Source organism: Pleurodeles waltl, chromosome 4_2, assembly GCF_031143425.1.
Source record: "Pleurodeles waltl isolate 20211129_DDA chromosome 4_2, aPleWal1.hap1.20221129, whole genome shotgun sequence".
Taxonomy (NCBI): domain Eukaryota; kingdom Metazoa; phylum Chordata; class Amphibia; order Caudata; family Salamandridae; genus Pleurodeles; species Pleurodeles waltl.
In genome coordinates, this window is record NC_090443.1 from 189515240 (window position 1) to 189540212 (window position 24973).

At 51.0% G+C, this 24973-nt stretch overlaps 1 protein-coding gene across 6 annotated transcripts in view; it reads left to right on the plus strand.

Moving 5' to 3' along the window:
* Positions 1-11229, plus strand: part of ATF6 (activating transcription factor 6) — a 1225231-nt gene extending 1214002 nt beyond the window's left edge. For all 6 annotated transcript variants that reach the window (XM_069231066.1, XM_069231064.1, XM_069231068.1 and 3 more), the window contains one exon: positions 10943-11229. In XM_069231066.1, the coding sequence (XP_069087167.1) occupies positions 10943-11151 (209 nt within the window). In that variant the 3' untranslated portion in view covers positions 11152-11229. The remainder of the gene's footprint in view (positions 1-10942) is intronic.
* Positions 11230-24973: the final 13744 nt, after the last annotated feature.

A 24973-nucleotide genomic window follows, 5' to 3' on the forward strand; every position in this document is an offset into this window, starting at 1 on the left:
GGACCTGAACCAGGTCCGAATTCGCTCACTGGCGACGCGCAGCGCCAGCCATTAAGAAGGGAGGGGGGAGGGAGGAGCAGCTGGGAGGCGGGAGGCGGGAGGGAGCGGCAAATGGGGGCGCGAGGGGGGCGGGGCCGCAGGGAAGCAGCGGCTGGGGTCGAGGAGCGCACAAGGGGCGAAAGGCACAGAAATCGGGCAAAAACAGTCACAAATGCAGGAAAAAACACAATATGGACACAATACTGGGACTAAATACGATCGGGGAGACAGCAATCAGGGGGGCACAATGGGGCAAAAAGCGCCGGCGGCGAGGCGCAGAAAAGCGGAAAAAAAGCTGAAAAACAAACTTACGGGACGGCGGAAGCGGCACTCGGGTCAAGTGAGCCCACTAGCCACCAGGGATGAGGCGCAGGAGGATGCCTGCGGGTGGAGGAGGGCCTCGAACACGCAGACAGCAGCGTGGTCGTGGGGCAGAGGCAGAAGGCAGCAGGTTGGCGCTGCGGTCGTGAGGGGCGAGTTCAGGACCTGAACCAGGTCCGAATTCGCTCACTGGCGACGCGCATCGCCAGCCATTAAGAAGGGAGGGGGGAGGGAGGAGCAGCTGGGAGGCGGGAGGCGGGAGGGAGCGGCAAATGGGGGCGCGAGGGGGGTGGGGCCGCAGGGAAGCAGCGGCTGGGGTCGAGGAGCGCACAAGGGGCGAAAGGCACAGAAATCGGGCAAAAACAGTCACAAATGCAGGAAAAAACACAATATGGACACAATACTGGGACTAAATACGATCGGGGAGACAGCAATCAGGGGGGCACAATGGGGCAAAAAGCGCCGGCGGCGAGGCGCAGAAAAGCGGAAAAAAGCTGAAAAACAAACTTACGGGACGGCGGAAGCGGCACTCGGGTCAAGTGAGCCCACTAGCCACCAGGGATGAGGCGCAGGAGGATGCCTGCGGGTGGAGGAGGGCCTCGAACACGCAGACGGCAGCGTGGTCGTGGGGCAGAGGCAGAAGGCAGCAGGTTGGCGCTGCGGTCGTGAGGGGCGAGTTCAGGACCTGAACCAGGTCCGAATTCGCTCACTGGCGACGCGCAGCGCCAGCCATTAAGAAGGGAGGGGGGAGCAGCTGGGAGGCGGGAGGCGGGAGGGAGCGGCAAATGGGGGCGCGAGGGGGGCGGGGCCGCAGGGAAGCAGCGGCTGGGGTCGAGGAGCGCACAAGGGGCGAAAGGCACAGAAATCGGGCAAAAACAGTCACAAATGCAGGAAAAAACACAATATGGACACAATACTGGGACTAAATACGATCGGGGAGACAGCAATCAGGGGGGCACAATGGGGCAAAAAGCGCCGGCGGCGAGGCGCAGAAAAGCGGAAAAAAGCTGAAAAACAAACTTACGGGACGGCGGAAGCGGCACTCGGGTCAAGTGAGCCCACTAGCCACCAGGGATGAGGCGCAGGAGGATGCCTGCGGGTGGAGGAGGGCCTCGAACACGCAGACGGCAGCGTGGTCGTGGGGCAGAGGCAGAAGGCAGCAGGTTGGCGCTGCGGTCGTGAGGGGCGAGTTCAGGACCTGAACCAGGTCCGAATTCGCTCACTGGCGACGTGCAGCGCCAGCCATTAAGAAGGGAGGGGGGAGGGAGGAGCAGCTGGGAGGCGGGAGGCGGGAGGGAGCGGCAAATGGGGGCGCGAGGGGGGCGGGCCGCAGGGAAGCAGCGGCTGGGGTCGAGGAGCGCACAAGGGGCGAAAGGCACAGAAATCGGGCAAAAACAGTCACAAATGCAGGAAAAAACACAATATGGACACAATACTGGGACTAAATACGATCGGGGAGACAGCAATCGGGGGCACAATGGGGCAAAAAGCGCCGGCGGCGAGGCGCAGAAAAGCGGAAAAAAGCTGAAAAACAAACTTACGGGACGGCGGAAGCGGCACTCGGGTCAAGTGAGCCCACTAGCCACCAGGGATGAGGCGCAGGAGGATGCCTGCGGGTGGAGGAGGGCCTCGAACACGCAGACGGCAGCGTGGTCGTGGGGCAGAGGCAGAAGGCAGCAGGTTGGTGCTGCGGTCGTGAGGGGCGAGTTCAGGACCTGAACCTGCAGGAAAACAAAGTGCATTTGATACATATGCTTGATACCTATTGACAAGTGTACTTACCTGCAATAAAGTTCTTCTGGTTCTAGTAATAAAGGAACAAAATATATTTTTACCATATAAAAACAGTTGGCCTGAAGTAGGACATTGAGTGTGTGCCTCATTTCTTGGCTGTGTTTGTACAACAAAAGTTTTTCACTACCCTAACTACTTGACCACACTACCACAAAAGAAAGCATTATTATTATCTACTTTAGCCTCTGTTAAGCCTCTTGGGAACCCCTGGACTCTGCACACTATACCTCATTTTGGTATAGCATATACAGAGCTAGCTTCCTACACAACCTAATGGCCATGTCCTTGGGTCCCTCAGTGACTCTGCTCCCCATTCTGCCTTTTGCCCCTTTCATGGCGACAGAAGGGGTGTGCCAGCCCTTTGCCAATCACCGTGCTGCACAGGCTCCCCATGCTGTGTGAGGACCTGGACGCGGAGCTTTCCGACTTCGTAGGTCTGGTAGCCAGAAGTCCTCTACCACCAACCCCCCTAGCAGCTGCTGCCTCTAAGCCCTCTAGTCTGGTTTTGCAAGACCATGGGTGCCCAGATGGAGAGAGAATTCAGCATCATCTCCTCCAATGACAGTCAATTACATTGTACAAATGGGTCTTGCAGATCATTTATCCAATTTATTCCAATCTTTCCCTTCCTCAAGACCCCCAACAAAAGAACAGCTGGTGGAGGATCATCTGTCTCTGCTCAGAGGGGAAGTTGCAGCTCTCTTGGCCAAGAGAGCTGTAGAAAGGGCTCCGATATCAGATGCAGGCAGTGATTGTTATTCCCGCTACTTACTGATTCCCAAAAAAGAACAAGGATCTTCCCCCTATTCTAGACCTGAGAACTGTGAATCTCTTCCTCAAAAAGGAGAAATTCAGGATGCTCACTTTGGCTTAGGTCTTGTCTGCCCTAGACCAAGAAGACTGGTTGGTAGAATTAGACTTGTAGGAAATTTATTGTCACATCCGCATCCTGCCTGTCCACAGGCATTACCTGTGGTTCAAGGTAGGCCATGCGCACTTTCAGTTTACTGTGCTCCCCTTTGGCCTTACCAGTGCTCCTCAGGGGTTTACCAAGGTGATGGCAGTGGTTGCACCTGATCTGCACAGGTCAAGGGTTTCAGTTTTCCCCTACCTTAACAACTGGTTGTTGAAGTCAGGATAGCCCTAAGCCGTTGACTCCCACCTTGAGACTGGGGCGGACCTTCGCTGGGGTTCACTATAAGTGTGCCAAAGTCACACCTGACTCCTTCTCAATCACTCCCTTTCATCGGAGCTGTTCTGGACACAGTGCAGTTTTGGGCTTCTCCTCCTGAGCAGGTAGTCCAGGATATCCAGGCTTTTGATACCAATGTTTCATCCTCTGTCCTGGATTTTGGTGAGAATGACTCTGAGGCTGCTGGGCCTCCTGCATCCTGCTGGTGGATCATTCCAAATGGTGAAATGTGGGTTCTGCAGTGGGACCTAAAGTTCCAGTGGGCACTGCGTCTTAGATATGGTCCAGATCTCTTGATTGGGTCAAAATCAGACTCCTCTCCCTTCCCCAACCAGACCTGACAGTAGTGACAGAAGTGTCACTTCTCAGATGGGGCAGCCATCTGGGAGAGGTGGTGTAGGAAAGTACCATCTTGCCTGGCATGTTACCCCCATTTTTACTGTATGTATGTTTGTTTTTGCCCATGTGTCACTGGGATCCTGCTAGTCAGGACCCCAGTGCTCATAATGTATGCCCTGTATGTGTTCCCTCTGTGGTGCCTAACTGTATCACCGAGGCTCTGCTAACCAGAACCTCAGTGTTTATGATCTCTCTGCTTTTAAAATTGTCACTGCAGGTTAGTGATTAATTTTACCAATTCTCATTGGCACACTGGAACACCCTTATAATTCCCTTGTATACGGTACCTAGGTACCCAGGATATTGGGGTTCCAGGAGATCCCTATGGGCTGCAGCATTTCTTTTGCCACCCATAGGGAGCTCAGACAATTCTTACACAGGACTGCCACTGCAGCCTGAGTGAAATAACGTCCACGTTATTTCAGTCATTTTACACTGCACATAAGTAACTTATAAGTCACCTATATGTCTAACCCTCACTAGGTGAAGGTTAGGTGCAAAGTTATTTAGTGTGTGGGCACCCTGGCACTAGCCAAGGTGCCCCCACATTGTTCAGGGCAAATTCCCCGGACTTTGTGAGGTGCGGGGACACCATTACACACATGCACTACATATAGGTCACTACCTATATGTAGCGTCACAATGGTAACTCCGAACATGACCATGTAACATGTCTAGGATCATGGAATTGTCACCCCAATAGCATTCAGGTATTGGGGGGGACAATTCCATGCATCCCCGGGTCTCCAGCACAGAGCCCGGGTACTGCCAAACTTACTTTCCGGGGTCTCCACTGCAGCTACTGCTTCAGCCAACCCCTCAGACAGGTTTCTGCCCCCCTGGGGCCTGGGTATCCTGGTCCCAGGAACACAGAACAAAGGATTTCCTCTGAGAGAGGGTGTTACACCCTCTCCCTTTGGAAATAGGTGTGAAGGGCTGAGGAGGAGTAGCCTCCCCCAGCCTCTGGAAATGCTGTGATGGGCACAGATGGTGCCCTCTCTGCATAAGCCAGTCTACACCGGTTCAGGGATCCCCCAGCCCTGCTCTGGCGCAAAACTGGACAAAGGAAAGGGGAGTGACCACTCCCCTGACCAGCACCTCCCAGGGGAGCTGCCCAGAGCTCCTCCAGTGTGTCCCAGCCCTCTGCCATCTTGGATGCAGAGGTGTGAGGGCACAAAGGACAACTCTGAGTGGCCAGTGCCACCAGGTGACGTCAGAGACCCCTCCTGATAGGTGCTTTCCTTTCTCAGTAGCCAATCCTCCTCTGTGGGCTATTTAGGGTCTCTCCTGTGGATATCTCACCAGATAACGAATGCAAGAGCTCACCAGAGTTCCTCTGCACTTCCCTCTTCGACTTCTGCCAAGGATCGACCACTGACTGCTCCAGGACGCCTGCATAGCCGCAACAAAGTAGCAAGAAGACTACCAGCAACATTGTAGCGCCTCATCCTGCCGGCTTTCTCGACTGTTTCCTGGTGGTGCATGCTCTGAGGGCTGTCTGCCTTCATCCTGCACTGGAAGCCAAGAAGAAATCTCCTGTGGGTCAACGGAATCTTTCCCCTGCTAACGCAGGCACCAAACTTCTGCATCACCGGTCCTCTGGGTCCCCTCTCATCCTGGCGAGCATGGTCCCTGGAACACAGGAGCTGGGTCCAAGTGTCTCCCACAGTCCAGTGGCCCTTCTGTCCAAATTTGGTGGAGGTAAGTCCTTGCCTCCCCACGCCAGACAGTAATCCTGTGTATTGCGTAAACTGCAGCTGCTCGGGCTTCTGTGCACTTTTCCAAGACTTCCTTTGTGCACAACCTAGCCCAGGTCCCCAGCACTCTGTCCTGCATTGCCCAACTCGCTGAGTTGGACTCAGACATCGTGGGATCCACCTTTGTGACTCTGAGTTGACTGCGGTCCTCAGATCTTTTAAGTGCCTGTTCCGGTACTTCTGCGGGTGCTGCCTGTTTCTGCGGGGGCTCTCTGAGTTGTTGCGCGCCCCCTCTGTCTCCTCCTCCAAGGGGCGACTTCTTGGTCCTTCCTGGGCCCCAACAGCACCCAAAATCCTCAACTGCGACTCTTGCAGCTAGCAAGGATTGTTTGCGGTCTTTCTACATGGAAACAACTCTGCATTTGTGTGCATATAATTTGTGTATATTGCTTCCCTCCTAAGGGAGTATATCCTCTGAGATACTTTTGGCATATTGTCACTAAAATAAAGTACCTTTATTTTTGGTAACTCTGAGTATTGGGTTTTCTTGTGATATAGTGCTATATGATATAAGTGGTACAGTAGGAGCTTTACATGCCTCCTCGTTCAGCCTAAGCTGCTCTGCTATAGCTACCTCTATCAGCCCAAGCTGCTAGAACACCTCTATTCTACTAATAAGGGATAACTGGACCTGGCACAAGGTGTAAGTACCACAAGGTACCCACTATAAGCCAGGCCAGCCTCCTACAGGTGGGGATCAGAGGACTCTGGTCTCTGGTGGAATCCAGACTTCACATCAACTTGCTGGAGCTCTGTGCGATCCAGGTAGCATTGAAATCATTTCTTCCCTCTGTCAACAGGAAGTTAATGAAGGTGTTCACTGACACCACCACCACCATGTGGTACTGCAACAAGCAGGGTGGGGCGGGTTCATGGGGTGGTCGAGGACCCTTTGTCATGAGGCCCTGTGTCTCTGATCTTTGCTGGAACAGCAGGGCATAACCCTGGTGGTTCAACACCTGGCAGGTTCTCTGAATGCCAGAGTGGACGTGCTCCGCCATCAGTGCCTAGCAGATTGCGATTTTCATCTTCTTTCGGAGGTGACACAATGACTCTTTTAGCAGTGGGGAGAGCTTTGGTTAGATCTGTTTGCCTCTGAAGAGAATGCGCAATGTCAGTAATATTGTGTGTTGGAGTTTCCAAGGCAGCTATTGCTCGGAGATGCTTTTCATCTCAAGTGGTGTTCAGACCTCTTGTATGCTTTTCCGACCATGCCACTTCTGCCCAGAGTTCTCAAGAAAGTCAGGAACGACCAGGCCCAAATCATTTTTGTGGCTCCAGACTGGTCACTGGAAGTCTGGTATCCCTAGCTTCTGAAAATGAGCATCGATCCTCCGGTCAGGCTGACCCTTCAAGAGGATCTTTTGTCGCAGTGACAGGAAAGAGTCCTCCACCCGAACCTGTCAACTCTCCGGCTCCTTGCGTGGAGATTGAGAGGTGACAGTTGATAGCTTTCGACCTTTCTCCCGAAGTCTGTAAAGTTAACTTGACAGCCAGACAGCCCTCCACCAAAACAGTATACACCTGCTGTCGGCAAAATTATTGTACAGAAAAGTCTATCGACCCTCTTTTTGCCAAACGGCCCATTCCACCAGAGGAAACGCTGCGACCACGGTGTTAGCTAGCGGAGGCTCAGTCCTGGCCATCTCCCAGGCAGCAACGTGGGTGTCCTGCACACGTTTGCCAAATACTACTTGTAGGAAAGTACCATCTTGCCTGGCATGTTACCCCCATTTTTCACTGTATCTATGTTGTTTTAGTTGTATGTGTCACTGGGACCCTGCCAGCCAGGGCCCCAGTGCTCATAAGTGTGCCTGACTGTGTTACCTGTGTTATGACTAACTGTATCACTGAGGCTCTGCTATCCAGAACCTCAGTGGTTATGCTCTCTCATTTCTTTCCAAATTGTCACTAACAGGCTAGTAACCAATTTCACCAATTCACATTGGCATACTGGAACACCCTTATAATTCCCTAGTATATGGTACTGAGGTACCCAGGGTATTGGGGTTCCAGGAGATCCCTATGTGCTGCAGCATTTCTTTTGCCACCCATAGGGAGCTCTGACAATTCTTACACAGGCCTGCCACTGCAGCCTGAGTGAAATAACGTCAACGTTATTTCACAGCCATTTACCACTGCACTTAAGTAACTTATAAGTCACCTATATGTCTAACTTTTACCTGGTAAAGGTTAGGTGCAAAGTTACTTAGTGTGTGGGCACCCTGGCACTAGCCAAGGTGCCCCCACATTGTTCAGGGCAAATTCCCCGGACTTTGTGAGTGCGGGGACACCATTACACGCGTGCACTACACATAGGTCACTACCTATGTGTAGCTCCACAATGGTAACTCCGAATATGGCCATGTAACATGTCTATGATCATGGAATTGCCCCCTCTATGCCATCCTGGCATAGTTGGCACAATCCCATGATCCCACGGGTCTGTAGCACAGACCCTGGTACTGCCAAACTGCCTTTTCAGGGGTTTCACTGCAGCTGCTGCTGCTGCCAACCCCTCAGACAGGTTTCTGCCCTCCTGGGGTCCAGCCAGGCTTGGCCCAGGATGTCAGAACAAAGGACTTCCTCAGAGAGAGGGTGTTAACACCTTTTTCCAAAGGGAGAGGGTGTAAGGCAGGGGAGGAGTAGCCTCCCCCAGCCTCTGGAAATGCTTTCATGGGCACAGATGGTTCCCATTTCTGCATAAGCCAGTCTACACCGGTTCAGGGACCCCTCAGCCCTGCTCTGGCGCGAAACTGGACAAAGGAAAGGGGAGTGACCACTCCCCTGACCTGCACCTCCCCTGGGAGGTGCCCAGAGCTCCTCCAGTGTGCTCCAGACCTCTGCCATCTTGGAAACAGAGGTGCTGCTGGCACACTGGACTGCTCTGAGTGGCCAGGGCCAGCAGGTGACGTCAGAGACTCCTTCTGATAGGCTCCTTCAGGTGTTGCTAGCCTATCCTCTCTCCTAAGTAGCCAAACCCTCTTTTCTGGCTATTCAGGGTCTCTGCTTTGGGGAATTCCGTAGATAACGAATGCAAGCGCTCATCAGAGTTCCTCTGCATCTCTCTCTTCACCTTCTGCCAAGGAATCGACTGCTGACCGCGCTGGAAGCCTGCAAAACTGCAACAAAGTAGCGAAGACGACTACTGCAACTCTGTAACGCTGATCCTGCCGCCTTCTCGACTGTTTTCCTGGTGGTGCATGCTGTGGGGGTAGTCTGCCTCCTCCCTGCACTAGAAGCTCCGAAGAAATCTCCCGTGGGTCGAAGGAATCGTCCCCCTGCAACCGCAGGCACCAAAGAACTGCATCACCGGTCCCCTGGGTCTCCTCTCAGCACGACGAGCGAGGTCCCTTGAATCCAGCAACTGTGTCCAAGTGACTCCCACAGTCCAGTGACTCTTCAGTCCAAGTTTGGTGGAGGTAAGTCCTTGCCTCCCCACGCCAGACTGCATTGCTGGGAACCGCGACTTTTGCAGCTACTCCGGCCTCTGTGCACTAACGGCGGAAATCCTTTGTGCACAGCCAAGCCTGGGTCCACGGCACTCTAACCTGCATTGCACGACTTTCTAAGTTGTCCTCCGGCGGCGTGGGACTCCTTTGTGCAACTTCGGGTGAGCACTGTTTCACTCCTCTTCGTAGTGCCGGTTCCGGTACTTCTGCGGGTGCTGCCTGCTTCTGAGAGGTCTCCTTGTCTTGCTCGACGCCCCCTCTGTCCCCAGACGCAATTGGCGACATCCTGGTCCCTCCTGGGCCACAGCAGCATCCAAAAACCCTAACCGCACGATTTGCAACTAGCAAGGCTTGTTGGCGGTCTTTCGGCGGGAAAACACTTCTGCACGACTCTTCACGACGTGGGACATCCATCCTCCAAAGGGGAAGTTTCTAGCCCTTGTCGTTCCTGCAAAATCCTTAGCTTCTGCTGTCTAGTAGCAGCTTCTTTGCACCCACAGCTGGCATTTCCTGGGCATCTGCCCATCTCCGACTTGCTTGTGACTTTTGGACTTGGTCCCCTTCTTCCACAGGTACCCTCGTTTGGAAATCCATCGTTGTTGCATTGCTGGTTTGTGTCTTTCCTGCAGAATTCCCCTATCACGACTTCTGAGCTCTTTGGGGAACTTTAGTGCACTTTGCACTCACATTTCAGGGTCTTGGGGTGGGCTATTTTTCTAACCCTCACTGTTTTCTTACAGTCCCAGCGACCCTCTACAAGGTCACATAGGTTTGGGGTCCATTCGTGGTTCGCATTCCACTTTTGGAGTATATGGTTTGTGTTGCCCCTATCCCTATGTGTCCCCATTGCATCCTATTGTAACTATACATTGTTTGCACTGTTTTTCTAAGACTATACTGCATATTTTTGGTATTGTGTACATATATCTTGTGTATATTTGCTATCCTCATACTGAGGGTACTCACTGAGATACTTTGGCATATTGTCATAAAAATAAAGTACCTTTATTTTTAGTATAACTGTGTATTGTGTTTTCCTATGATATTGTGCAAGTGACACTAGTGGTACTGTAGGAGCTTCACTCGTCTCCTAGTTCAGCCTAAGCTGCTCTGCTAAGCTACCATTATCTATCAGCCTAAGCTGCTAGACACCCTATACACTAATAAGGGATACCTGGGCCTGGTGCAAGGTGTAAGTACCCCTTGGTACTCACTACAAGACAGTCCAGCCTCCTACACTACTGGCTGGACAGTCTAGTCTGCAGGGACAGGCATTTTGCCTGTTCATGCCTACAGGACTTCTTAGTCCAGGTAAATTTGTTTGCAGCCCACCACCAGGAGTATATGAATCAAGTATCTATTCAAAGGTAAGGAGTCTGCAGCTAGAAGCCTCTATCAGATGAACAAGTTACCTATCTTCGGTAACATATTGTCTGGTGAGACAATATGTTGCTACAAATTCCTTATCAGGCCACCTATGTTTCCCCGCTCTGTGGACAGATTTCGAGGTTGTTCCCCTTTTAGGGCCCTAGTTTTTGACACACATCCGTCAGTTCTCTGCTCTTCTTGCATGGAAAAACGTGAAAAGTAACGGACGTCTGCACACCTGGGTGGCTTCCATATAGGTGACCGCGAGGTCAGTTACGATGCTGTGCATAACAGAATGAAGCCACCCTATGGTGCACCGGGGTACGGCTTTTGCGAAAGTTTCCGGATCCAGTCTGACACCTGGGAAATTCAAAGGTAAGGAATCTGCAGCTAGGTATTGTCTCTATCAGATAATGCATTACCGAAGGTAAGTAACTTGTTCTTTAAGGAATGTATGTGAACTTCCTCCATCAAGTCTGAAATAGTATTGACATGCTTAGTAACAACACTTTAAAGTCATCCAAGAGACCTAATGGCAAAGAGGTACTGTATTTCTAAATCATTTCAGTGAATCATATACCAAGTCAGATGACTGAAATCCTGTGTTTGTTTTATTACAGAAAATGTGATTAATGGACAGGATTATGAAGTGATGATGCAGATTGATTGCGAAGTTATGGACACCAGGATTCTGCACATTAAAGCCTCTTCTATTCCTCCGTTCCTGCGCGAGCAGAGAGAGAATCTGACCAACACTTTCTACAGGCCTTCCACTGCAACTCCCAAGCCCACCGGTATTGTGAATGTAATCACAGAAGCCGCACTTTAAAAGTGCTTGATGCAAGTCGACAGTCATGAGGAAGCAGATTTTTTACCTTAAAAAATAAATTTGAATCCTGCTAAAATACTATGTTGTTCTGTTATTGATCATTTGAGTAGTAATTCCCATCAACATTTGAACCTTGTTAGGTATATTACTTTTCTGCTTCCTGCAGCTACTGACAGTAGCCACGGAAAGGTATTATGGCTAATAGCTGTACAGTGCTAAGTTATTTAGTTCTCAAAGTATACAAGTTGGAGTGGTCATGTTTGTGTAGTATCTAAAAAGATCTATTTCTATGTGCAATCACATAGCTTTCTATTACATCAGTAGAACTTTTAGATGAGTGACCCAAAATATTTATATGCATTGAATGTAGGTCATTGGAGCTTTAGAAGGCTCATAAGAAGTCTGCTGTGTTGGTCATCTTGTGGGTTTGAGCATTCAAATGTACCCGCATCCCTCCTCATGGTGTAAATGGAGGAAGCAGGGTGGCTGCACTGTTGAACCTTGGCTGTTTAAGGAGAATTGAGTGCCACCAGTGAAATGTGTGAGAAACTCTTTTTCTAAAAAATTATTTTAAACAACCACTCTACAGTATGGTAATTTGTACAAAATAGGGTCTTTAAATTCTAATGTAGCTAGGCTGGTCTTGTCCAATTGTTATCATTAACAGAATTGGGTTATCAAGATTCTTAAGGTTCCCATAATTCTTCTGCAAGATATCTTGCACAAGAAACCAATCTCTTCATGGAAAACTATCTTTAATTTCTATACACCGCCTGTGCTTTACATACACATCTATTATGTGATAGAGACTTCTAGTTGCAGATGCCTTACCTTAAAATTTCCCCCAGGCATCAGACTGGATCCTGTGATTTTTATTTGAGCAATACCCTGGCGCACCGTCAGGTGGCGTCGGTGGACTCCACGTGCATCGTCATCACCGTGATTATGTTGTGGTAGCTTATAGGTGCGACCCCAGCACACTGACATCAGTTCTTTTCTTTCTACACCAGCCTTTGTGCAGATCCGGAGAGAGCTACCCTCAGTCATTTGTGACTGACTTCGAGCAGTTTTTCAAGTTTTTAACATTTTTTTTTGTGCATCAAGGATATCATGGAAGACCAGGTTCAAGCCCTGTGACTCTTGTCACCGCATGATGTTGGTGATGGATCTGCACCTAGTGTGTTTGTGGAGTATGGAGTGCGACCGCGACCCAAAGTCGTGCTCTGAGATCCAGTCCATGAACCCGAAGGCTTTGAGGGAGCGGCTCCTAAAGCTTGTGGCGGCCCAGCGCTCAACTCTGCGTCGCTCCCGTTCTTGTTCAAGAGGAAGGTCACGAGACCGCTCGCGGAGCCATCACCACTTTTCTTCATCCCATTCAAAGTCATTAGGACATTTGAGTCACAAAAAGAAATCAAAGATGAACAAACGTTCTTTGACTTCCCCCGTCACTCGGACGATGCAATGCTGGAAGAGTGTTGATGATCTAGGCCACAGTGTTCGGAGCCTGGTTCTGGGTTGGCTCTGCACCTCCAGAGTTTCTAGGAGCTGGACCTATCCCTGCCCAACTCAAGGAATTCTGTGAGTCCATGCACCTCATTTTTGGACAGATAGACCCCTGCAATGCCTTAGGGTCCAGTGGGACCCAAGGGGGCCCCCTCTGGTTCCACACTGGCAACTTCAGCCTTGGCTCCAGAGAACCCCTCGGGATCCGTATTCGGATCCATGCCAGCGCCAGTCGTGCCAACACGACCTTCCCAGACGCTGGCAAAGACGTCAGTCGGGCCCATGATCGACATTGAGCCCATACTTATGCAGGGCTCTGAGGCAAAATCAAACCGACGTCGCTCGATGCCGGTTCTGACTTCAACGGGCCTATTTTCCCCAGGTTGGAACCTGACCCTTATTCTTATGGTACGGGGAAAGTGTGGAGGGGTTGCTGGACCCCTTGGAATTCCAGCTGGAAGACCCTGAAGTGGACTGGGCACAGGAATTGGGTAAAGCTAGTGGTCTGCATATATCTCCTGATGCTGGCATGCTTTCTCCCCCTACCATGGCTATGGACAAGGGAGCACCATATTCTGTGGTGGGGATAAGGGCTGCTGAGTTCCTCAGCCTTGAGCTACCTTCTGTGGCAGTCAGGACTAACCTCCTGACTGAGGTGCTTCAGCCTGAGACTTCCACCTTGGAGCCCCTTTTACCTTTTAATTAAGCCCTCACTGATGTCCTTCTGGGTACCTGGTCCTGACCCAGCACAGGGGCTCCTGTGAACAGGAATTGCTCACTGCCATCGGCCTGTGCTGAACGACCCTAAATTCCTGACCCAACACACCACCCCTGAGAGTTTTGTCATCCAGGCTTCTTCCTCAGCGGGCGCATTCCCATCCGTATCCCCAGATAGGGAATCAAAGAGACTGGATAAATTTTGGACGAAACTGCATTTCTTCCTCCAGTCTGGCGTTGTGGTCTGTGAACACTGCGTGCCTTTTGGGCCGTTATTTCCATACGCTATTGGATGCTGTAGTGCAGGTGCTGCTGCAGGTCCCAGAGGAGGCCCAGGCCGTTCTCTTTCAAGCTGTTGCTGACGGGAAGGATGTAGCCAAGTTCGCTATACTTTGTAGGTGGACGCAACCAACTCACTGGGCAGATCGGTTGCATCAATGGTGGCCTTATGGTGCCACGTCTGGTTGAGGATGTCTGGCTTTTCGGGGAATGTCCAACAATCTCTCATGGACATGACCTTTGATCCATCCTGGACCAGTTGGTGGCAGGCTCTGCCATTACCTGCCCAATTGGGAATCCATCACGACAGACAGGTGGGTTTTGCAAATAGTCCAAAGAGGCTACTCCCCCCCCCCCCCCCTTCGATACTACCCAGGCCATGCCACCATCCTGCGATCGGATGGCGGAGGATTATCTGGTGCTTCTCTGCAAGCAAGTTACGACTCTCTTGGCCAAGGGAACCATAGAGAGGTTCCCTGTGCCAGAAGTAGGTTGTCGATATCTGATAGAGACTTCTAGTTGCAGATTACTTACCTTAGAATTTTCCCCACGGCGTCAGACTGGATCCGGAGATTTTTCTTCGAGCAATACCCTTGGGCGTCGGTAGGTGGTGTTGGTCGACTCCGCAGGCATCGTGGTCGCTGTGATGATGTTGGGAATAGTACATAGACACTGCCCTCGTGCAGTGACGTCAGTAATTTTCTTTCCGCGCCACGCGCTGATCCGGAGAGAGCTACCCTAGGCTATTTTTTTGCAAATTCAACCGTATTGTCAAGCTTCTTTGTTACGACTTTGGTGTGTCGAGAATGTCCCCGAAGACCGGGTTCAACCCTTGTGAGGACTGCCATTGGACGATGTCAGTGACGGATCCTCATTGTGTTTGTCCTTGGTTCCTTGAGCGTGACCACGACCCGAAGTCGTGCTCTGAGTGTCGGGCCATGCACCCGAAAGCTTTGAGGGAGCGGTCCTTAAAGCTAATGGCGGCCCAGCACTCGACTCCGCGTAGGTCCCGGTCTCGCTTGAGATGAAGGTCTCCAGATCGGTCGCGGAGCCATCACCACTCGTCTTCTTCGAAGTCCTCGGGTCGAGGTAAGAAGAATAAGTCGAAGAAGTCCCATCGCTCTCCGACTTCACCCCGTCGCTCGGCCAACGTGACGTGGGACGAGTGTCCACACAGTAGGTCTCCATCCTCGGAGCCTACGTCTGGGTTGACTCCGCGCCTCCCCGAGTTCCCCGGAGCCGGAGCGACCCCCGCCCAACTTAGAGTTTTACGAGGCGATGTGCCTCATCTTTGGGCGGGCCGACCACGATACGGTGCCTTCGGGCCCAAGGGGTTCAGCTGAGGGGCCTCCGGGTTCCACACCAACAGCTTCGCGCCCAGCCACTGAGGTCACCTCCGGATCCGTGCGTGGATCCACACTGACACCGGTCGCACCATCAAGACCTTCCCTGGCGGCAGGTCGATTATCGGCGCTCCTGACGTCGGTACTGCCCACTATCGATGTTGACCCAATTCTCATCCCCGACGACTCGGAGCAGCGTCGGCTGTCACCGCCTTCGGCTTCGATGGGCCCTATTCGCCCGAGGTCGGATTCAGACCCATTTTCCTTTGGGTACAAATACGGGGAGGAATTGGACGGGTCCCTGGACCCTTATGAATACCAGGATGACCCTACTATGGACTGGGCACAGGACTTGGGCGAAGCCAGTGGTCTGGACACTTCTCCTGACGCTGGCATGCTGTCTCCTCCTACCGTGGCTACGGTGGAGGGAGCTATTTTTAGAATGGTGGTTAGTAGGGCGGCTGAGGTCCTTGGCCTTGAGCTACCTACTGTGGAAGTCAGGTCTAATCTCCTGACGGAGGTGCTTCAGTCTGGGGCTTCTACTCGGAACCCCTTCTCCCATTCAATGAGGCCCTCACTGATGTCCTTTTGCGTACATGGTCCAAACCCAACACAGGGGCTCCTGTAAACGGGACTATCGCTCGCCGCCATCGGCCCACGCCGAACTACCCAAAGTTCCTGTCCCAACATCCTACGCCTCAGAGTCTTGTAATCCAGGCTTCCTCTTCTTCTGGCGCATTCCCTTCCGCACCCCCGGATAGGGAATTCAAAAAGCTGGAACAATTTGGTAAGAAGTTTTTTTCTTCCTCCAGCCTAGCACTGCGGTCTGTGAACACCGCATGTCTTTTGGGCCGGTTTTTCCCCCTCACTGTGGGATACGGTTGGCAAGTCCTGCCACAGATACCGGAGGAGGCCCGTGCTATTGTCTCCCAAGCAGTGAAAGATGGGAGAGACGCAGCAAAGTTCACTATCCATTCTCCGCCACAAAGTTGCGGCTCTCTTGGCCAAGGGAGCTATAGAAAGGGTCCCTGTGCCAGAAGTAGGTCATGGTTGTTATTTCCGCTACTTTCTGATATCAAAGAAGGACAAGAGCTTACATCCTATCCTAGATCTTCGGGACCTGAACTACTTCCTCAAGAAGGAGAAGTTCAAAATGCTCACCCTGGGTCAGGTTCTGTCTGCCTTGGACCCAGGAGACTCAGTGGTAGCGTTGAACTTGCAGGACGCTTATTTCCACATCCCCATCCTGTCTGCCCACAGACGTTACCTACAATTCGTGGTAGGTCACAAGTACTTTCAGTTTACTGTGCTTCCGTTCGGCCTTACCAGCGCCCCTCGGGTGTTCACAAAAGTGATGGCGGTGGTTGCAGCTCATCTGTGCAGGTTAGGGGTCTCAGTCTTTCCCTACCTAGATGAGTGGCTGTTGAAGGCGCCTTCACCCCTGACGGTTGTCCCCCACATTCACACTATGAAGAACCTCCTGCACCAGCTGGGGTTCACTATAAACGTGCCGAGGTCACATCTGACTCCCTCTCAGACGCTCCCTTTCATTGGAGCTGTTCTGGACACAGTGCAGTTTGGGGCTTATCCTCCCGAAAACTGAGTCCAAGACATTCAGGCTATGATTCCGACCTTTCAGCCTTGGTCTTGGGTTTCGGTGAGACTGACTGTAGGAGGCTGGCCTGGCTTACAGTGGGTACCTTGTGGTACTTACACCTTGTGTCAGGTCCAATTATCCCTTATTAGTAGAATAGGGGTGTTTCTAGCAGCTTAGGCTGTTAGAGGTAGCTATGGCAAAGCAGCTTAGGCTGAACTAGGAGACATGTAAAGCTCCTACTATACCACTTATATCACATAGCACAATATCATAAGAAAACACAATACTCAGAGTTGCTAAAAATAAGGTACTTTATTTTAGTGACATTATGCCAAAAGTATCTCAGAGGATACCCTCACTTAGGAGGTAAGTAATATACACAAATTATATGTACACCAACCCAAAACAGGTAAGTAACAGTAAGAAAAGTAGTGCAAACAATGTAGAATCACATTAGGATGCAATAGGTAGACATAGGTCTAGGTCTAGGGGCAACACAAACCATATACTCCAAAAGTGGAATGTGAATCACTAATGGACCCCAGACCTATGTGAGGTTGTAGAGGGTCGCTGGGACTGTAAGAAAACAGTAATGGTGTCCAAGATACCCCACCCCAAGACCCTGAAAAGTAGGAGTAAAGTTAGCCTACTACCCCAGAAAGATAGAATAGTCGTGATAGGGCATTCTGCAAGAACCACAAGCACTAGCAAAACACTGAAGGACCTGAGGACCGGTAAAGAAAGAGGACCAAGTCCAAGAGTCATGAAAGTGTCCGGGGGGGCAGGAGCCCACCAAACCCCGGATGAAGGTGCAAAAGGGCTGTCTCCGGGTGGAAGAAGCTCAAGATTCTGCAACAACGAAAAGGGCTAGGAACTTCTCCTTTGGATGGAAGATGTCCCACAGCGTGCTGGAGGTTGCAGAAGTGTTTCCAGGCAGAAATACCACAAACTAGCTGCAAGAGTCGCGGTTGAGGATTGTGGCTGCTGCTGGGGACCAGGAAGGACCAGGATGTCACCCCTAAGACAGAGGGGGCGCTCAGCAACTCAGAGAGCCCCCACAGAAGCAGGTAGCACCCACAGAAGTGCCGGAACAGGCACTTAGAAGATCTGAGGACAACGGTCGACTCAGAGTCACAAAGGAGGGTCCCACGACATCGGAGTCCAACTCAGCGAGTTGGGCAATGCAGGACAGAGAGCTGGGGACCCAGGGTAGGCTGTGCACAAAGGAAGTCCTGGAAAAGTGCACAGAAGCCGGAGCAGCTGCAAATCACGCAGTACACAGGTTTGCTGTCTGGTGTGAGGAGGCAAGGATTTACTTCCACCAAATTTGGACAGAAGGGCCACTGGACTGTGGGAGACACTTGGACCCAGCTGCTGTGTTCCAGGGACCACGCTTGTCAGGATAAGAGGGGACCCAGAGGACCGGTGCTTGTAGTGGGTACCAAAGGTACTTACACCTTGTGCCAGGTCCAGTTATCCCTTATTAGTGTAGAAGAGGTGTTTCTAGCAGCTTAGGCTGCTAGAAGGTAGCTATGGCAAAGCAGCTTAGGCTGAACTAGGAGACATGCAAAGCTCCTACTATACCACTAGTGTCATATGCACAATATCATAAGAAAACACAAGACACAGAAGTACTAAAAATAAAGGTACTTTATTTTTATGACAATATGCCAAAAGTATCTCAGTGAGTACCCTCAGTATGAGGATAAGTTATATACACAAGATGTATGTACACAACCCAAAATTAGGTAAGTAATAGCAAGAAAAGTAATACAAACAGTGTAGAATTACAATAGATTACAATAGGAGCACATAGGTATAGGGGCAACACAAACCATATACTCAAAGTGGAATGCGAACCACAAATGGACCCCAAACCTATGTGAGCTCGTAGAGGGTCGCTGGGACTGTAAGAAAACAGTGAGGGTTAGAAAAATAGCCCACCCCAAGACCCTGAAAGTTAGGTGTAAAGTGCACCTACTACCCCGAGAGAGCACAGAAGTCGTGATAGGGGGATTCTGCAGGAAGAACAAACACCAGCAGTGCAACAACAGTGGAGTTCTGGACCTGAGTACCTGTAAGACAAGAGGACCAAGTCCAATAGTCGCGACAGTGTCGAGAGTGGGCAGGAGCCCAGGAAATGCCAGCTGAGGGTGCAAGGAAACTGCCACCGGATGGAAGAAGCTTGGAGTTCTGCAAGAAAGAAGAGAGCTAGGGACTTCTCCTTAGGAAGACAGATGTCCCACGTTGCAGTGAAGCTTGCAGAGGTGTTCCCATGCAGAAAGACCACAGACAAGCCTTGCATAGCTGCAAGGGTCGCGGTAGAGGTTTTTGGGTGCTGCTGTGGCCCAGGAGGGACCAGGATGTCGCCACTTGGAGGAGGAGACAGAGGGGGCGCCCAGGAGCTCAGGGAGCCCTCACAGAAGCAGGCAGCACACGCAAAAGTACCTGAACAGGCACTTGGAAGGAAAGTGAACCGGAGTCCACGCAAAGTCACAAAAGGGAGTCCCACGACGCCAGAGGACAACTCAGAAGGTTGTGCACTGCAGGAAGGAGTGTCGGGGACCCAGGCATGGCTGTGCACGAAGGAAATCCTGGAAGGCTGCACAGGAGCCAGAGCAGCTGCAAAACACGCAGTACCCAGAAATGCAGTCTAGCGTGGGGAGGCAAGGACTTACCTCCACCAAACTTGGACTGAAGAGTCACTGGACTGTGGGAGTCACTTGGACAGAGTTGCTGAGTTCCAGGGACCACGCTCGTCAGGGTGAGAGGGGACCCAGAGGACCAGTGTTGCAGTCTTTTGGTGCCTGTGTTAGCAGGGGGAAGATTCCGTCGACCCACAGGAGATTTCTTCAGAGCTCCTGGTGCAGGGTGAAGGCAGGCTACCCCCAGAGCATGCACCACCTGGAAACAGTCGAGAAAGCCGGCAGGATGAGACACTACAATGTTGCTAGTAGCCCTCTGGTTAATTTGTTGGGGTTTTGCAGGCGTCCTGAGCAGTCAGCGGGCGATCCTTTGGTAGAAGGTGAAGAGGGAGATGCAGAGGAACTCCGGTGAGCTCTTGCATTCGGTATCTGAAGAATTCCCCAAAGCAGAGACCCTAAATAGCCAGAAAAGGAGGTTTGGCTACCTAGGAAGGAGGATTGGCTAATAAGAGAGGTAAGAACCTATCAGGAGGAGTCTCTGACGTCACCTGCTGGCACTGGCCACTCAGAGCAGTCCAGTGTGCCCCCAACACCTCTGTTTCCAAGATGGCAGAGGTCTGGGACACACTGGAGGAGCTCTGGGCACCTCCCCTGGGAGGTGCAGGTCGGGGGAGTGGTCACTCCCCTTTCCTTTGTCCAGTTTCGCGCCAGATCAGGGCTGGGGGATCCCTGAACTGGTGTAGACTGGCTTATGCAGAAATGGGCACCATCTGTGCCCATGAAAGCATTTCCAGAGGCTGGGGGAGGCTACTCCTCCCCAGCCTTCACACCTATTTCCAAAGGGAGAGGGTAGAACACCCTCTCTCAGTGGAAATCCTTTGTTCTGCCTTCCTGGGCCAGGGCTGCCTGGACCCCAGGAGGGCAGAAACCTGTCTGAGGGGTTGGCAGCAGCTGCAGTGGAGACCCCGGAAAGGCAGTTTAGCAGTACCCGGATACTGTGATAGAGACCCGGGGGATCATGGAATTGTCCCCCCAATACCAGAATGGTATTGGGGTGACAGTTCCATGATCTTAGACATGTTACATGGCCATGTTCAGAGTTACCATTGTGACGCTATACATAGGTAGTGACCTATGTATAGTGCACACGTGTAATGGTGTCCCCGCACTCACAAAGTCCGGGGAATTTGCCCTGAACGATGTGGGGGCACCTTGGCTAGTGCCAGGGTGCCCACACACTAAGTAACTTTGCACCCAACCTTCACCAGGTGAAGGTTAGACATATAGGTGACTTATAAGTTACTTAAGTGCAGTGGTAAATGGCTGTGAAATAACTTGGACGTTATTTCAAGCAGGCTGCACTGGCAGGCCTGTGTAAGAATTGTCAGAGCTCCCTATGGGTGGCAAAAGAAATGCTGCAGGCCATAGGGATCTCCTGGAACCCCAATACCCTGGGTACCTCAGTACCATATACTAGGGAATTATATGGGTGTACCAGTGTGCCAATGTGAAATGGTAAATTTAGTCACTAGCCTGTTAGTGACAAATTTGGAAGTAAAGAGAGATCATAACCACTGAGGTTCTGATTAGCAGAGCCTTAGTGAGACAGGCATCACACAGGGAACACATATAGGCCACAAACATATGAGCACTGGGGTCCTGGCTAGCAGGGTCCCAGTGACACATAAAAACATACTGACAACATAGGGTTTTCACTATGAGCACTGGGCCCTGGCTAGCAGGATCCCAGTGAGACAGCGAAAACACCCTGTCATATACTCACAAACAGGCCAAAAGTGGGGGTAATAAGGCTAGAAAGAGGCTACTTTCTCACACAACCCCCCCCCCCCCCAAACGAAGGACAATAAGGCTAACTTTGGCCAGTTGAGTCTTTATTGTCTAAGTGGTGATAAGTGGAGAGTAGCTCTGCAATAGACTGGTTACTCCCTTTATCATCCACTATATGGTTACTTCACTGTTGAAGTTGTTTAGCTAACCAACAATTGTGAAGATATATTCTCAGAGTTCCTGTAGGAGGCTGGACTGGCTTGTAGTGAGTACCAAGGGGTACTTGCACCTTGCACCAGGCCCAGTTATCCCTTATTAGTGTATAGGGTGTCTAGCAGCTTAGGCTGATAGATAATGGTAGCTTAGCAGAGCAGCTTAGGCTGAACTAGGAGACGTGTGAAGCTACTACAGTACCACTTAGTGTCATATGCACAATATCATAAGAAAACACAATACACAGTTATACTAAAAATAAAGGTACTTTATTTTTATGACAATATGCCAAAGTATCTTAGAGTGTACCCTCAGTGAGAGGATAGGAAATATACACAAGATATATATACACAATTAGCAAAAATATGCAGTATAGTCTTAGAAAACAGTGCAAACAATGTATAGTTACAATAGGATGCAATGGGGAAACATAGGGATAGGGGCAACACAAACCATATACTCCAAAAGTGGAATGCGAACCACGAATGGACCCCAAACCTATGTGACCTTGTAGAGGGTCGCTGGGACTATTAGAAAATAGTGAGAGTTAGAAAAATAACCCTCCCCAAGACCCTGAAAAGTGAGTGCAAAGTGCACTAAAGTTCCCCTAAGGACAAAGAAGTTGTGTTAGTTGAATAATGCAGGAAAGACACAAACAAACAATGCAACAACGCTGGATTTTCAATCTGGAGTACCTGTGGAACAAGGGGACCAAGTCCAAAAGTCACAAGCAAGTCGGAGATGGGCAGATGCCCAGGAAATGCCAGCTGCGGGTGCAAAGAAGCTCCTACTGGACAGAAGAAGCTGAGGTTTCTGCAGGAACGAAAAGGGCTAGAGACTTCCCCTTTGGAGGACGGATCCCTCTCGCCTTGTAGAGTCGTGCAGAAGTGTTTTCCCGCCGAAAGAACGCCAACAAGCCTTGCTAGCTGCAAATCGTGCGGTTAGCGTTTTTGGATGCTGCTGTGGCCCAGGAGGGACCAGGAGGTCGCAAATTGGACCAGGAGGTAGAGGGGACGTCGAGCAAGACAAGGAGCCCTCTTAGCAGCAGGTAGCACCCGGAGAAGTGCCAGAAACAGGCACTACGAGGATGCGTGAAACGGTGCTCACCCGAAGTCGCACAAAGAAGTCCCACGTTGCCGGAGAACAACTTAGGAGGTCGTGCAATGCAGGTTAGAGTGCCGTGGACCCAGGCTGGACTGTGCACAAAGGATTTCCGCCGGAAGTGCACGGAGGCCGGAGTAGCTACAAAAGTCGCGGTTCCCAGCAATGCAGTCTAGCGAGGTGAGGCAAGGACTTAGCTCCACCAAACTTGGACTGAAGAGTCACTGGACTGTGGGGGCCACTTGGACAGAGTTGCTGGATTCGAGGGACCTCGCTCGTCGTGCTGAGAGGAGACCCAAGGGACCTTTAATGCAGCTTTTTGGTGCCTGCGGTTGCAGGGGGAAGATTCCGTCGACCCACGGGAGATTTCTTCGGAGCTTCTAGTGCAGAGAGGAGGCAGACTACCCCCACAGCATGCACCACCAGGAAAACAGTCGAGAAGGCGGCAGGGTCAGCGGTACAGAGTTGCAGTAGTCGTCTTTGCTACTATGTTGCAGGTTTGCAGGCTTCCAGCGCGGTCAGCAGTCGATTCCTTGGCAGAAGGTGAAGAGAGAGATGCAGAGGAACTCGGATGAGCTCTTGCATTCGTTATCTAAGGAATCCCCAGAGACAGAGATCCTAAATAGCCAGAAAAGAGGGTTTGGCTACCTAGGAGAGAGGATAGGCTAGCAACACCTGAAGGAGCCTATCAGAAGGAGTCTCTGACGTCACCTGGTGGCACTGGCCACTCAGAGCAGTCCAGTGTGCCAGCAGCACCTCTGTTTCCAAGATGGCAGAGGTCTGGAGCACACTGGAGGAGCTCTGGACACCTCCCAGGGGAGGTGCAGGTCAGGGGAGTGGTCACTCCCCTTTCCTTTGTCCAGTATCGCGCCAGAGCAGGGCTAAGGGGTCCCCTGAACCGGTGTAGACTGGCTTATGCAGAATTGGGCACATCTGTGCCCAAGAAAGCATTTCCAGAGGCTGGGGGAGGCTACTCCTCCCCTGCCTTCACACCATTTTCCAAAGGGAGAGGGTGTCACACCCTCTCTCAGAGGAAGTTCTTTGTTCTGCCATCCTGGGCCAGGCCTGGCTGGACCCCAGGAGGGCAGATGCCTGTCTGAGGGGTTGGCAGCAGCAGCAGCTGCAGTGAAACCCCAGGAAGGGCAGTTTGGCAGTACCAGGGTCTGTGCTACAGACCACTGGGATCATGGGATTGTGCCAACTATGCTAGGATGGCATAGAGGGGGCAATTCCATGATCATAGACATGTTACATGGCCATATTCGGAGTTACCATTGTGAAGCTACATATAGGTAGTGACCTATATGTAGTGCACGCGTGTAATGGTGTCCCCGCACTCACAAAGTTCAGGGAATTGGCTCTGAACAATGTGGGGGCACCTTGGCTAGTGCCAGGGTGCCCTCACACTAAGTAACTTTGCACCTAACCTTTACCAGGTAAAGGTTAGACATATAGGTGACTTATAAGTTACTTAAGTGCAGTGTAAAATGGCTGTGAAATAACGTGGACGTTATTTCACTCAGGCTGCATTGGCAGGCCTGTGTAAGAATTGTCAGAGCTCCCTATGGGTGGCAAAAGAAATGCTGCAGCCCATAGGGATCTCCTGGATCCCCAATACCCTGGGTACCTCAGTACCATATACTAGGGAATTATAAGGGTGTTCCAGTAAGCCAATGTAAATTGGTAAAAATAGTCACTAGCCTGTTAGTGACAATTTGAAAAGAAATGAGAGAGCATAACCACTGAGGTTCTGATTAGCAGAGCCTCAGTGAGACAGTTAGTCACTACACAGGTAACACATTCAGGCACACTTATGAGCACTGGGGCCCTGGTGAACAGGGTCCCAGTGACACATACAACTAAAACAACAGATACAGTGAAAAATGGGGGTAACATGCCAGGCAAGATGGTACTTTCCTACAGTTCCTATGAGTAAGTTTTAGTTAAGAACAGTGGGAATTGTCCACTGGACCTATTTCTAGTTATGAGAATGCCAGACAGGGATGCTGTCTCAGTAAAGCCATAGCTGGGCAAAAACTTTGTCCATATGGCTGTAAGAGAGAACAGGGATGCTGCTTCTCTTGTTTTGGAGAAGGGCAGGGATGCTGTCCTATGAGCTCCACACTAGGGCAGGGCTGCTGTCCTAAGTGTTTTGAGGCAGTGCAGGGTTTCTGCACTAAAGTTTCTTTGGGAGGGTGTAGGAGGCTGGACTGGCTTGTAGTGAGTACCAAGGGGTACTTACACCTTGCACCAGGCCCAGGTATCCCTTATTAGTGTATAGGGTGTCTAGCAGCTTAGGTTGATAGATAATGGTAGCTTAGCAGAGCAGCTTAGGCTGAACTAGGAGACGAGTGAAGCTCCTACAGTACCACTAGTGTCACTTGCACAATATCATAAGAAAACACAATACACAGATATACTAAAAATAAAGGTACTTTATTTTTTATGACAATATGCCAAAGTATCTCAGTGAGTACCCTCAGTATGAGGATAGCAAATATACACAAGATATATGTACACAATACCAAAAATATGCAGTATAGTTTTAGAAAACAGTACAAACAATGTATAGTTACAATAGGATGCAATGGGGACACATAGGGATAGGGGCAACACAAACCATATACTCCAAAAGT